Source organism: Squalius cephalus (assembly GCF_949319135.1).
Source record: "Squalius cephalus genome assembly, chromosome: 15".
Lineage (NCBI taxonomy): Eukaryota > Metazoa > Chordata > Actinopteri > Cypriniformes > Leuciscidae > Squalius > Squalius cephalus.
Genome location: NC_137136.1, coordinates 36,827,042 through 36,841,895, shown reverse-complemented (window position 1 = coordinate 36,841,895; position 14,854 = coordinate 36,827,042). Strand labels below are relative to the sequence as shown.

General features: G+C 45.1%; 1 protein-coding gene across 1 annotated transcript in view; it reads left to right on the top strand.

The window, feature by feature from the left end:
- bmper (BMP binding endothelial regulator) overlaps window positions 1-13,451 on the top strand; it is a 39,979-nt gene extending 26,528 nt beyond the window's left edge. Inside the window, exons 11-14 of the mRNA XM_079895089.1 lie at window positions 1,285-1,611; window positions 5,680-6,016; window positions 10,084-10,214; window positions 12,015-13,451. Coding sequence (XP_079751215.1) covers window positions 1,285-1,611; window positions 5,680-6,016; window positions 10,084-10,214; window positions 12,015-12,196 — 977 coding nt within the window. The 3' untranslated portion in view covers window positions 12,197-13,451. The remainder of the gene's footprint in view (window positions 1-1,284; window positions 1,612-5,679; window positions 6,017-10,083; window positions 10,215-12,014) is intronic.
- Window positions 13,452-14,854: the final 1,403 nt, after the last annotated feature.

Below are 14,854 nucleotides of genomic sequence, written 5' to 3'. Positions count from 1 at the left end.
AATCACTTTTGAACAATCAAACGCAGTTTTTATAAAAGGACACATTTTCTTGGTTAGAACTACAGTTTTTCTGTTTTACACCTGTCAAGTCAAGTCATCTTCATTTATATAGCGCTTTTAACAATGTAGATTGCTTCAAAGCAGCTTTACAGAGATAAGCGTATAATTTAAGGTAACAGAGATTGTTTTGGCTTTATAGCAGAGTTAAGTTATTTCCATCTAAAGTTAGTTTTGATTGATTTGCTTCCGTCGCAACGATCATTTGTTATTAAATTTGGGGCCGCTAAGACGACACCATTCCCTCTACACAGACTTTAAACGCGAACCTGTGAGAAACGCTGATTCCCTACAAGCCAAGCCTAAACAAAGTACTTGTCTTTCCTTATAAATTTTGATAAAGAATTTTATTTTATTTTGTTGCTTTGGGGTAGGAACGCGAAACGAATTTTCCCGACAACGCCTTATCTGTATAGTGGTAGTGGGATCCTCCATAGGGAGAGACTAGTTGGCACTTCAGCACTGCGTTCAGCACACCTGTCACACGCTCAACAGTGTATCTTTCAATTAAAAATTATAAAGTGCTATATGTTTGCCCTCTGTTTGCACACAAATATGCATTCTTTATTTAATATACCACAGGGTTCGTACAAGGTGCTTGAATTTGACCTTTTGAAATTTAAGTCCTGGAAAACCCTTGAAAACAGCCATATTTTTGAAGAGGTACATGAAAAGTGCTTAAATTATTGATCATTTATTCGAAAATTGTTTCGCACAATTATCGCTGCAGCCCGTCTGAGATGTAGAGCTATTTCGCATGGCTATGAGCATGATATTAAGTTTATGATAAGTATATAAGACAGGTCAATCATATATTCATGGGGAAACATCACTGTGAATAAAGAAGGCGATTTCTTTTTCATAGTATGCTTTCAATGGCTCAGGGGATTCCCATGTCTGACAGCGCTGGTCAGTGGATTGAGCTCGATGAAGTGAAACATCAGTTCTATATAGATGTTATTTGAATAAAAAAAAACTAATAAAATTAGTTTGATAAGTGCTGATTGTAGTCCTTGATACTCCTTGAAAAGTCCTGGAATTTCATTTTATAGAATCTGTACTAACCCTGATACCAAGTCAATACTTCACCAGCAAACACAATCTCCATCTCTCTCTCCATCCCTCTCTCCATCCTTCTCTCCATCCCTCTCTCCATCCCTCTCTTCATCCCTCTCTCCATCCCTTTCTCCATCCCTCTCTCTATCTCTCTCTCATCCCTCTCTCTAGAGCCAGGCGTGTGCACCGTGTTCGGAGACCCCCACTACAACACGTTTGACGGACGCACCTTTAACTTCCAGGGCAGGTGTAAGTACGTGCTCACTAAAGACTGCTCCCCGGCGGCCAGCTTCACAGTGCTGGTGAAGAACGATGCTCGTCGCACACGCTCCTTCTCATGGACCACATCAGTGGAGCTGCACACGTCAGGCCTGAGCATCAGCCTCCACCAGCACCTGACTGTACGCCACAACGGCACGCGCATCGCTCTCCCCTTCCACAGCACCGGGGTCCACATCGACCTGGACGGGTACCTGCTCAAACTCACCACCATCGCAGGTGAGACCAGGTGCCATTTAAAGAGGATTCTGCTGTTTCCCATCTTCATCTCTCTTTAATGTTGATGTTTGATCATGCAGAAGCTCCAATTCTTCTCTATATCAGTGTCAGTGTTTCTGAACTCCTGAAACGCTTCCATTGTCGTCTTGAGATTCTTCCGGGAATGAACATGTCACAATATTCCTCATTATAATAATTCATGCGCAGAATAAAGGGGCGGGGCCTGGTTGAGTTAGTTAGTAGTGTGTTAAACTGGCGGTTATGGTAAGGGGCGGGACATTTCCCAAACACACTCGAAGCGCTCGACCAATCACAACACACTGCTCCAGCCGACCAATCAGAGCACAGTGTGCTTTTCAGAAGGAGGGGCTTCATAGAAACAGGAAGTAAACAGAGCGTTACTGACAGACTGGGAAGAGAGGAGCCGCAACAATGGAGAATATGAGGAGAATAATCAACATTCAAGCAGGAAAACCTGTTCTAGTAGAGCCTGAAAACTACAAGACTTTGTTAAAGGGCAGAATATGGGCTCTTTAACCATCATTTAATTGATGGACCAGATGCTTGTTGCATTGTGACTGCATTAGAGCTGGGCGATAATATAGTTTACATTTTGCAACAATACAAGCTATCAAGCAGTTGAAATATATTTCCCTATGCAATTATAGTGTATGCATGCAGGTGAAGTGGGACATAATTATATATCCAGCTGTCACTATATGACATTCTGGCCAAAATTGATTTGTGTCGAGTCCTGTTTAAAGGTGGTATCAGCGATTTCAGGCCCAAACATAAATGTTCACATTCATCTAATCTTACCTAACGATCCGCTAGCTGCCCGTCCCATAAGCATGCCGTCAAAAAAACACGTCTCTGTAGGCAGCCTAGGCTCTGAGATCTGCACACAAAAACAGTTGTTTTCACCCGGTTTAGCCAAACACTCAAAACCAAAATAAATAGTGTTCCAACCAATCACCGACAGGGGCGGGTGTTGTGAGGTTTTCGCGTGCGCCGTGCACGAGCGCAAAACCTCACAACACCCGCCCCTGTCGGTGATTGGTTGGAACACTATTTATTTTGGTTTTGAGTGTTTGGCTAAACCGGGTGAAAACAACTGTTTTTGTGTGCAGATCTCAGAGCCTAGGCTGCCTACAGAGACGTGGTTTTTTGACGGCATGCTTATGGGACGGGCAGCTAGCGGATCGTTAGGTAAGATTAGATGAATGTGAACATTTATGTTTGGGCCTGAAATCGCTGATACCACCTTTAAGGTGCACTGCTGATTCGAAAGTATTTACTAATTTTACTGAAAAAACTGAGTAAGAAAAGGAATTTTCAGTGTAAGAATGAAGCAATTTAAGATTAGGTGCCTTGCGCAGTGTTGACCCTTGGACTCGCAACAGGACTGTGATTTCATTAACTCTCTCTCGCCTTTATGACCTTTGTGCTAGCAGCTCAAATCACTCGTTCCAGCCTAGCACAGGTCACACAGCAGAGGGTCAGAGTTCAACACACCTTTCTGTTTCAAAAGAGCATGTTTGATTTAAAGTGATTATTCTATAAAAATGCAGCTTCATGCTAGCTTCCAATTAGCAATTCAGCGTATCAAGTTTATTTCTATAGCGCTTTATACAATACAGATTGTTTAGAAGCAGCTTCACATGAACAAAAAGCAAAATAAAATTATTCAATTATGAAAATAATTCAGTTTCAGCTGTAAAGCAGCTCTACAGTGTGAATGATGTTGTGCTGTTCTAGTGCTAGAATCTAGTGCTGTTATTCGGCTCAATTTGGTTCAATGTTGTTTCAATGCACTTCAATAACAGTGTCAGTGTATCAAAATGTATCAATTATGAAACGAGTCCAATTCAGTTCTAAGCAGAAGACAACAGTCCCAGCTGACAGGGAACATTCTGGCGAGGTTATGAATTATGAATTATGAACAAACGTTCTTCCAGTGACATTGATAGAACATTCGTTCGGAGTTATCTGGTCTTTAATAATGTTCTCAAAACATTAGGACAAAAACATTATTTATACATCATTCACAGAGCATTTTCTCTGAAATGTTTTGGGCGTTTGTCTAATGTTTTTTCAATGTTACTACTTGTTTCAGAAAAAAGTAACACTCCCATAATGTTTGCAGAATGATACAGTGGAATGTTCCCTTAATGTTCGTAACGTAACGTAAAAAACATTTAACTCATAACTTAACCCTGATAGTGTCAGTGTAGTTAAAGGGGTGGTTGATCATGATTTGACTTTTCTAACTTTAGTTAGTGTGTAATGTTGTTGTTTGAGCATAAACAACATCTGCAAAGTTGCGACGCTCAAAGTTCACAGCAAAGGGAGATGTTTGCTTTACAGAAATCACTGTTTAAGGACTACAACAAACGGCTGGTAGAGACTACACCACATTCCTCCCGGGTTAGTGACATCTCCAACCCTAGAATTTACATAAACCCCGCCCCCGGGAATGCCATTTATAGATTATCATGACAGAATATGAATACATAAATTCATCAACTAACCATTCAGAAATGTCCTGTTGCTTCCACATGTTGTCACTTCTTCTTGAGTCTCTCCATCATTGTCTGACTCCAGTTTGAACATAAAAGGCTAAAAGTTTTTGACATTTTCAGTAGGGGTGTGACGGTTATTATATAACCGTGAGACCGACGGTTATAGTTGAACACCGTCATTAGAACTCTATATCTGCCAAAACTGTGTTATTAAAATATTTTTTACAAAAAAAATGTATCATAGAGAATGTTTAAATACTAATTGAAAACAATTGTTAACAGTCTGTGTTATTAATGGTCTACGTCGTTTCCAACTGTATTTGATTCTTTGCCAAGTACCCCCTGACCGACCGCCAATCATTTGAGAAAGCTATTACTTTGATATAGTGATGTGCCATCATTATGAGATTTATTAAACAAGTGAAAAACATTTGCAATAATAAACATTAGCAATAAACATTTGCAATAATAAACAACGTATCATTACCGATAACTGATCGTGCAGTTTAATTACCCCTTGACTGGCCCCAAACATGTTTGATAAAAGAAACATATACAGTGTGTATATAGCCTATATGATGTGTATTACATTTTAGCTCAAAAACAATTGTAATAAAAGATAGGATCATAAGATGGTTTTTACCACTTCATTAAGTTTTGCTTTGTATAAAGCCTTTCTTTAAAGCGAATTTCGTTTTGTACAAATTGTATCTAAATTAATTAAAATTAATAAATGTTTCATCAACCAATTGCATGTATTTAATAAATAAAAATATAGCAGACAATATAATAACCGTGACATGGAGGCGCCAGCGCACCACGTTCACTTGCATTGTTAAAAGCTTTTCTTTAAAGCGAATTTCGTTTTGTACAAAATGTAACTTAATTTTTATAAATGTTTCATCAACCAATTGCATGTATTTAATAAATAAAAAGCAAATATAGCAGATAATATAATAACCGTGACATGGAGGCACCGGTGCGCCGCGTTTACTTGCATTGCATTGTGAACTAGAGCGCATCTCATCGTAAATGAATGAAACTCAGCGTAGGCCTATGCCTCATATATTAGCATTAAATATATTTGCTGCATCCTTTCTAGAACAGACAAGGGCTTTCTTGCGGCTCGCATCAGCAGAGCATTGCATCGTCCATAGACCGCACAACAATCAGCGGATGGCGGGCGGGTGCGGCTTTGAAATCTGGACAAAAAACGTTGGTGCGGATGATGAGTTTTGTGATGCGGTTGCGGATGAAATAATACCCCATCCGCGTATCTTTATCGATAACAACATTGAACACTACACAAATATTAATTTAATTTTTTTAATTTAGGCGATCAAGTAGCTCATCAGTGTCTGCTCATTTATTCAAACTAAGTTGTCCTATAACAGACGAACGTCACAACGCCCTCCCCTCTCTCACTGCACCTTTAAGTAAATGATTTAGCCAAACATTGTTTGAAGTGGTTTTTAGATAGCCTGTCACATCAACATCTCAAACATAGGCAAATGCATTATGTGTGTTTTCCCTCACTCTTCCCCAGGCCTGGAGATCTCGTGGGACGGGGACAGTCTGGTGGAGGTGGTCGCGGCCCCGCATCTGAAGGAGCGTCTCTGCGGGCTGTGTGGAAACTACAACGGCCACAGGCGAGACGATTTGCTCGGAGGAGACGGACAATTTAAGTTTGATGTGGATGAGTTTGCTGAGTCCTGGCGTGTGGAGGACAACGAGGTGTGTGAGGCTCCCAACCGCAAGCCCACGTCATTCCTCTGTCCTGGCTCAGTCAAAGTGAAGCTCCGCGCGCACAGAACCTGCCAAAAGCTCAAGTCCTGGGAGTTTCAGAAGTGCCATTCTGCTGTAGACTTTACCTCCTTCTACAAGTAAGTTCCCCAGTCATCATTATCAAACTAAAGGCTCTGAGGAAACTTTGCAACCTGCTACTGTAGCAGGAGGAGAGTTTGGGGAGTGGCTACTGTAGCAGGAGGAGAGTTTGGGGAGTGGCTACTGTAGCAGGAGGAGAGTTTGGGGCATGGCTACTGTAGCAGGAGGAGAGTTTGGGGAGTGGCTACTGTAGCAGGAGGAGAGTTTGGGGTGTGGCTTCTGTAACAGGAGGAGAGTTTGGGGCGTGGCTACTGTAGCAGACTGAGAGTTTGGGGCGTGGCTACTGTAGCAGGAGGAGAGTTTGGGGCGTGGCTACTGTAGCAGATGGAGAGTTTGAGGTGTGGCTACTGTAGCAGGAGGAGAGTTTGCGGTGTGGCTACTGTAGCAGGAGGAGAGTTTGGGGAGTGGCTACTGGAGAGTTTGGGGTGTGGCTACTGTAGCAGACAGAGTTTGGGGTGTGGCTACTGTAGCAGGAGGAGAGTTTGGGGCGTGGCTACTGTAGCAGATAGAGAGTTTGGGGTGTGGCTACTGTAGCAGGAGGAGAGTTTGGGGTGTGGCTACTGGAGAGTTTGGGGTGTGGCTACTGTAGCAGACAGAGTTTGGGGTGTGGCTACTGTAGCAGGAGGAGAGTTTGGGGCGTGGCTACTGTAGCAGATGGAGAGTTTGGGGTGTGGCTACTGTAGCAGGAGGAGAGTTTGGGGTGTGGCTACTGTAGCAGGAGGAGAGTTTGGGGAGTGGCTACTGTAGCAGGAGGAGAGTTTGCGGTGTGGCTACTGTAGCAGGAGGAGAGTTTGCGGTGTGGCTACTGTAGCAGGAGGAGAGTTTGGGGAGTGGCTACTGTAGCAGACAGAGTTTGGGGCGTGGCTACTGTAGCAGGAGGAGAGTTTGTGGTGTGGCTACTGTAGCAGGAGGAGAGTTTGGGGAGTGGCTACTGTAGCAGGAGGAGAGTTTGGGGTGTGGCTACTGCAGCAGGAGGAGAGTTTGGGGCGTGGCTACTGTAGCAGGAGGAGAGTTTGGGGCGTGGCTACTGTAGCAGGAGGAGAGTTTGGGGTGTGGCTACTGTAGCAGGAGGAGAGTTTGGGGTGTGGCTTCTGTAACAGGAGCAGAGTTTGGGGCGTGGCTACTGTAGCAGGAGGAGAGTTTGGGGAGTGGCTACTGGAGAGTTTGGGGTGTGGCTACTGTAGCAGACAGAGTTTGGGGTGTGGCTACTGTAGCAGGAGGAGAGTTTGGGGCGTGGCTACTGTAGCAGATGGAGAGTTTGGGGTGTGGCTACTGTAGCAGGAGGAGAGTTTGGGGTGTGGCTACTGTAGTAGATGGAGAGTTTGGGGTGTGGCTACTGTAGCAGGAGGAGAGTTCGGGGAGTGGCTACTGTAGCAGGAGGAGAGTTTGGGGAGTGGCTACTGTAGCAGGAGGAGAGTTTGGGGTGTGGCTACTGTAGCAGGAGGAGAGTTTGGGGAGTGGCTACTGTAGCAGGAGGAGAGTTCGGGGAGTGGCTACTGTAGCAGGAGGAGAGTTTGGGGAGTGGCTACTGTAGCAGGAGGAGAGTTTGGGGTGTGGCTACTGTAGCAGGAGGAGAGTTTGGGGAGTGGCTACTGTAACAGGAGGAGAGTTTGGGGCGTGGCTACTGTAGCAGGAGGAGAGTTTGGGGAGTGGCTACTGTAGCAGACTGAGAGTTCGGGGCGTGGCTACTGTAGCAGGAGGAGAGTTCGGGGTGTGGCTACTGTAGCAGGAGGCGAGTTTGGGGAGTGGCTACTGTAGCAGACTGAGAGTTTGGGGAGTGGCTACTGTAGCAGACTGAGAGTTTGGGGTGTGGCTACTGTAGCAGGAGGAGAGTTTGGGGTGTGGCTACTGTAGCAGGAGGAGAGTTTGGGGAGTGGCTACTGTAGCAGGAGGCGAGTTTGGGGAGTGGCTACTGTAGCAGACTGAGAGTTTGGGGCGTGGCTACTGTAACAGACAGAGTTTGGGGAGTGGCTACTGTAGCAGACTGAGAGTTTGGGGAGTGGCTACTGTAGCAGACTGAGAGTTCGGGGCGTGGCTACTGTAACAGACAGAGTTTGGGGAGTGGCTACTGTAGCAGACTGAGAGTTTGGGGTGTGGCTACTGTAGCAGGAGGAGAGTTTGGGGAGTGGCTACTGTAGCAGGAGGAGAGTTTGGGGAGTGGCTACTGTAGCAGGAGGAGAGTTTGGGGAGTGGCTACTGTAGCAGGAGGAGAGTTTGGGGAGTGGCTACTGTAGCAGGAGGAGAGTTTGGGGTGTGGCTACTGTAGCAGGAGGAGAGTTTGGGGAGTGGCTACTGTAGCAGATGGAGAGTTTGGGGTGTGGCTACTGTAGCAGGAGGAGAGTTTGGGGTGTGGCTACTGTAGCAGGAGGAGAGTTTGGGGTGTGGCTACTGTAGCAGGAGGAGAGTTTGGGGTGTGGCTACTGTAGCAGGAGGAGAGTTTGGGGTGTGGCTACTGTAGCAGGAGGAGAGTTTTGGGAGTGGCTACTGTAGCAGACAGAGTTTGGGGTGTGGCTACTGTAGCAGGAGGAGAGTTTGGGGAGTGGCTACTGTAGCAGGAGGAGAGTTTGGGGTGTGGCTACTGTAGCAGGAGGAGAGTTTGCGGTGTGGCTACTGTAGCAGGAGGAGAGTTTGGGGAGTGGCTACTGTAGCAGGAGGAGAGTTTGGGGTGTGGCTACTGTAGCAGGAGGAGAGTTTGGGGAGTGGCTACTGTAGCAGATGGAGAGTTTGGGGTGTGGCTACTGTAGCAGGAGGAGAGTTTGGGGTGTGGCTACTGTAGCAGGAGGAGAGTTTGGGGTGTGGCTACTGTAGCAGGAGGAGAGTTTGGGGTGTGGCTACTGTAGCAGGAGGAGAGTTTGGGGTGTGGCTACTGTAGCAGGAGGAGAGTTTTGGGAGTGGCTACTGTAGCAGACAGAGTTTGGGGTGTGGCTACTGTAGCAGGAGGAGAGTTTGGGGAGTGGCTACTGTAGCAGGCTGAGAGTTTGGGGTGTGGCTACTGTAGCAGGAGGAGAGTTTGGGGTGTGGCTACTGTAGCAGGAGGAGAGTTTTGGGAGTGGCTACTGTAGCAGACAGAGTTTGGGGTGTGGCTACTGTAGCAGGAGGAGAGTTTGGGGAGTGGCTACTGTAGCAGGAGGAGAGTTTTGGGAGTGGCTACTGTAGCAGATGGAGAGTTTGGGGAGTGGCTACTGTAGCAGGAGGAGAGTTTGGGGAGTGGCTACTGTATCAGGCTGAGAGATTAAGGTGTGGCTACTGTAGCAGGGCGGAGCCACAGGGTGTTTAGTCGGTGTGGGATCATGATTGACACACTACATGGGAAAAGCTTCTTCATTCATCTTCAGTTACAGAAGCGCTAGGCAAAATTCTTTGTATTTAGGTCTTCGGAGATTAAACGGGTCATGAACACGTCAAAGCGAATGGAACATTGCGATGTTACACGCTACAACAGTTGTGGCACATCTATAAATGCGCCCAGTGCAGACACATTGGATGGGTTTATTATAAGCGAGATGCTCATGATCACTCTAGACAGTGTTTGCTACTCAATTACTCATGGCACACATTGCAACCCAGCTAAAAGTATTCCTATAATGTTGGAGCTTTATTAAAAGTAGCCCACTTTCCCCTGCTGAGACATGCCTTTACAAGCACCCGTCAGAGCTGGGTGTGTGATGTTTGAGGAGAGTAAGGGATGTTTGCAAAATATGCTGTATTTCTGTAATTCCTCTAGGGGCCACTAGTGCCGCAGAAACGACATACTTCACCTTTACAGAGCAACAATAGAAAAAGTGAGGTCACTATCAGATTTGACTGTCTGAGGGAAAATATAGTAATATAGGCAAATTATTATAGCATGAGTATAGGGAAGGACCATTTGTTTTCCATTGAATGGTTGATGGACGTTGAAGGAGGAAAAAGTATGGTTTATTATTTTTGGTATTACATTTTGGTGATGCTGGTGGTGCATATATTACGCACTTTTTCAATGCTAACTCTGAAGAAGTCGGTGAGATTAACTACTAAAACTCATTCTGCTTTCTCACTGTCTCTCCCCATGTCTTCCTCTCTTTAGGTCATGTGTCACGGACATGTGTGAGTGTCCAGTGCATAAGAACTGTTTCTGCGAGTCGTTCATAGCATACAGCCGAGCGTGTGAGAGAGAGGGCATCCGTGTGCACTGGAGACCGGAGCTCGCCTGCATCAGTGAGTCACACCTGACACATTTATTTATATATACATTTATTTTCAATACAACAGGTTAATTGCCTATATTTAGGAAATTGTGAAAAAACACAGAACATGTTTTGTGTACTAACCATTCCTCTCCTTACATTCTAAATGTTTTGTGATTGAATGAAAGTGGATGTCCCTGATCCTGAAGTCTAGAGTGACATTAAAGAGCTCAAGCTTTTTTACATCGATCTTTAGTGTGTAATGTTGCTGTGTGATCATGAAGAAGCTCCAGCTCTTCTCTATATCAGAGTCAGTGTTCCTGAACTCCTGAAACGCCTCCATTGTAGTCTTGAGTTTCTTCCGGGAATGAACATGTCACAATATTCCTCATTATAATAATTAATGTGCAGAATAAAGGGGCGGGGCCTGGGTGAGTTAGTTAGTAGTGTGTTAAACTGGCGGTTATGGTAAGGGGTGGGACATTTCCCAAACACACTCGAAGCGCTCGACCAATCACAACACACTGCTCCAGCCGACCAATCAGAGCACAGTGTGATTTTCAGAAGGAGGGGCTTTATAGAGACAGGAAGTAAACAGAGCGTTACTGACAGACTGGGAAGAGAGGAGCCGCAACAATGGAGAATATGAGGAGAATAATCAACATTCAAGCAGGAAAACCTGTTCTAGTAGAGCCTGAAAACTACAAGACTTTAGCCGCTTTCCAACCAAGTAGTTACAGGAACTTAGTTATAGGAACTGTCCACTTCTAAACAGTTCTATGAACTACTCTCCCCCAAACTCGGTTTTGCTGTTTGCGTTCGCACTGGCCAAGTGGCCATAGGAACTGGTAGGAGGGGTAAGGGAGTGACGCAACCACGGCGACTTTTATTTTGACGGAGCGACGGACCATTAGTTAGCGATCTGTCTAACAGTACTGTAACGTTTAACTTGTTCTAAAATAGAATTGTTATAGAAAGTACACAGTATATGAAAAAATGTATTAGCCTATGCCGTGTGGTTGATGTCCAGTGTTGCTAGCTGAGCAGAAATACATAATCATGTTTGGCTTGGTCCCCTCAAAGTTGTATTGGATTTTCTCTTCAGCATAAAGGTTTAGAGACCCATATCACTGTTTTCCATGTTTGTATAGTTAGTTTCTGGAGTAAATATATAGGCTATAATCTGTGTGTTTACATATAGCTGTATTAAAAATGGCGGGTGCTGGTGTTCCGCGTGCATTCAGTCAATCAGCGTAGACAACGTCACGGGTAGTTCCTATAGTGCTGGTTTAGACCCTACTCTGAAGTAGGAGCTAAATTAGTTCCTCCAAATGGAGTTCCTAGAACTAAAGTCGTTCCTAGTTGGCGTGTTCGCACCGCAGGAACATACGGGTACTTTAGCCAATAGTTCTAGGAACTGTGAAAAGGTTCCTCTGGTCGGAAAGCGGCTATTGTTAAAGGGCAGAATATGGGCTCTTTAACCCTAAGGAGCAACAGTTCCTGTGAATGAGCAGAAATGAACTGTAGCTGATCCTGTAGAACGAGTTCCTCTGAAACCCTCCTCCTCCCCAGCACCACTTGTCTATCTCTGCTACAGGGATATTATGACTTTATTTGTGCAGCAGCATCAAAAAGTGGTCCTCATATCTGGGCTTTATTTATGTCAACGCACAGCTATGACTGCTTCACCGTGCAGATCTGTGTATCACTGAGCAACACCCTTAGCACCCAGATAAAAAAAAAAAAATTTGTTTTTTTTTTTTTTTACCTTTTTTAGAGCTGTATCTGTTCTTCATATTTGACTAGTGTTCATTTCTTTTTTCTGCTGTAGGCACACACTGCAAAAACGGTGCGGTTTATGACACATGTGGACCCGGCTGCACTAAAACCTGCCACAACTGGAACGAGGTTGGCCCGTGTCACAGACCCTGTGTGGCCGGCTGCCACTGTCCTGCCAACCTGGTCCTGTTTCAGGGACACTGCGTTAAACACACAACCTGCCCCGGGCCATGATGACCCACGTGACCTGTACAAGAGATCCAAACACACAGGGGAGACGAGAACTGGGCAAACAGGACTGTACAAGCGGCAACCTTCCGTTCTCTCTCTTGAATCACACTGAAGTGAGTTAAACTGCAGTTCATGGACTGGCCACTAGAGACCGGCTGCAGAAGAGACTCAGTCCCATAGACCTCCATGTTAAAATGCCCAACTTTACAGCAGAAATAAACATGTTCACAGTCTGGTGCTAAAAGTGGTTTTGGTCTATATAGTTAATGTAGCCCTTCATGACGACCGTGAGGGGGGTGAATTATTTTACAACTCATTCGTTTAAATAAAATGAAGCCTTAAAGTTCTGCATAATTAAGGGCGTGGCCACTTGATTGACAGGTGGGTTGCCGCTGATGTCACTACTAGCCGTTTGTCTGTTAGCGTAACGTCACCTCAGCTAATCCGCCTCGCTGCACATTTTCGTTTATCCGGGAGTGATGCTGCCAAGATGGCGACGGCCGGCTCCGCCCACTTTGGGCTTCAGAAACACTACGGGTGACGTCGCGCACACTACGAACATATTGTTATACAGTCTATGGACTGTACAGGACTCAGATAGTCATAAACTGTGCCCTGGCCCGGCTCCTCCATCACTCGCTCCCAGGATTTGTTTTTCACCACTGAAGTGCCTTACCGCTGGAATTAACTCATTCCTGAAGCTTCAAAATAAAGGACCTGAACTGGAGTTACATCAGGGCTATATGGCAAACATAAACAATAGTATTATCCATTTATTGGGTCAGCCAGTATTTAACACACAATTTCTTGATTGAAAGGGAAACTATTTATGTATTTGTTGTTAATTTTGTAAGTCGGGGACTCAAATGTGACTGTTATAGCTTTAAAGAAAAGTGTACTGTATTCATCCAGCCCAGTGTTCATACACTGATATGTGTGTGTGTGTGTGTGTGTGTGTGTGTGTTGTTATACCTGTACATTTTACTTGACTCAGTAAGATATTATATATATATGACCAGTATAAAGCTTATATACCTTTTCAGAAATAAGCCAGTTTTTCTTTGGAGGTGTTTGTCACAGCTCAGGTTCAGAGATGTTCCACGTGTGGATTCGGGATCGGGATGCGGAGGGATTTTGCACCCGAGGAAAAAGATCCCTAAAAGAACTAAAGCCAAAAATCAACATGTTATGTGAATTGTGGCAAGAATTTTCTCAAGGTACATGAAAATGGACTTTTAAATTGATAAAACTTTGCAATACCGACCTGAGCGTTCAGTGTGTTGTGTTTCCAAGTCCTGTGGTCCAAGACACACATACACTCTCTCACACACACACACACACACTCCAAACCTGAAGGACCTGCGCCTGGAGACACACATACACTCTCTCACACACACACACACACACACACTCCAAACCTGAAGGACCTGCGCCTGGAGACACACATACACTCTCTCTCTCTCTCTCACACACACACACACACACACAGAGACTCCAGACCTGATGAAGGACCTGCGCCTGGACACACACACACACACACACACACACACACACACACACTCCAGACCTGATGAAGGACCTGCGCCTGGACACACACACACACACACACACACACACACTCCAGACCTGATGAAGGACCTGCGCCTGGACACACACACACACACACACACACACACACACACACACACACACAGAGACTCCAGACCTGATGAAGGACCTGCGCCTGGACACGACGACAGCGCAGTCCTGAAGTGTCCTAGTCTCTCCCCTGTGAAGGCCTCCCTCCCTCTACCTCTGTACAGATAAAACGTTGTCAAAATGATTCCAGTTCACATGGATCCGCAGAAACGACAAAAAATTCTATATTATGCAGCCGGACAAATAGTAAAGTTTGGCGATGTCAAAGAAAGACTACGCGCCTGCGCACATATTCTAACACGTAATATGCAAGTGCACGCCGTCAGCGTTTTCACTGATTCACGTTTTTGATGTTTACGCGGAGATATATCTCATATAACACAGGAGAAAACATGAATTCTCAAATAAAATGGCATCCACTCCACTTTTAGACACGAACTTGCAAACTTCCCTAAGCACTTCCCCTCGGGGGAATCCCTGCCGCCATTTTGAAGTGCTTCCACTTCCTGAAGTGGATGAGGGAAGTTTATATGGACAGACCCTCGATTTTGACCGAGGGAGCGAGTCTACTTCATACACTTCAGGCAGTTCCAAATACCACAATGCAACACGATTGTGACGTCAACGCATATTGTGTTTAATTTACCCCACCACAAACAGCTCTATGATATATGAACTATTTTGAAAAAACAATTAAACAACTCAAACACACCTACATGTAGAATGCTGCATTAAACAATTGCGTAAGGGAAAATATAAATAATAAATCAACCCCATGGATTGCAAGTGATCAAGGGCTTAGCACATTCCAATTCAGCCTAGTGCAAAGGTTCCGCCAGTAGTGGGCACTCGTGCAGCGTGAGCAATGACGTCCATCCGAGTAAACGAGACGGAGGGAATTTAGCGAGTGAAGGGCATGACAATTATGGGCTGCGTTCCAGTCCAAAATTGTCATGCCCTTCACTCGCTAACTTCCCTCTGTCTCGTTCACTCGGATGTACGTCATTGCTTACGTTGCACGAG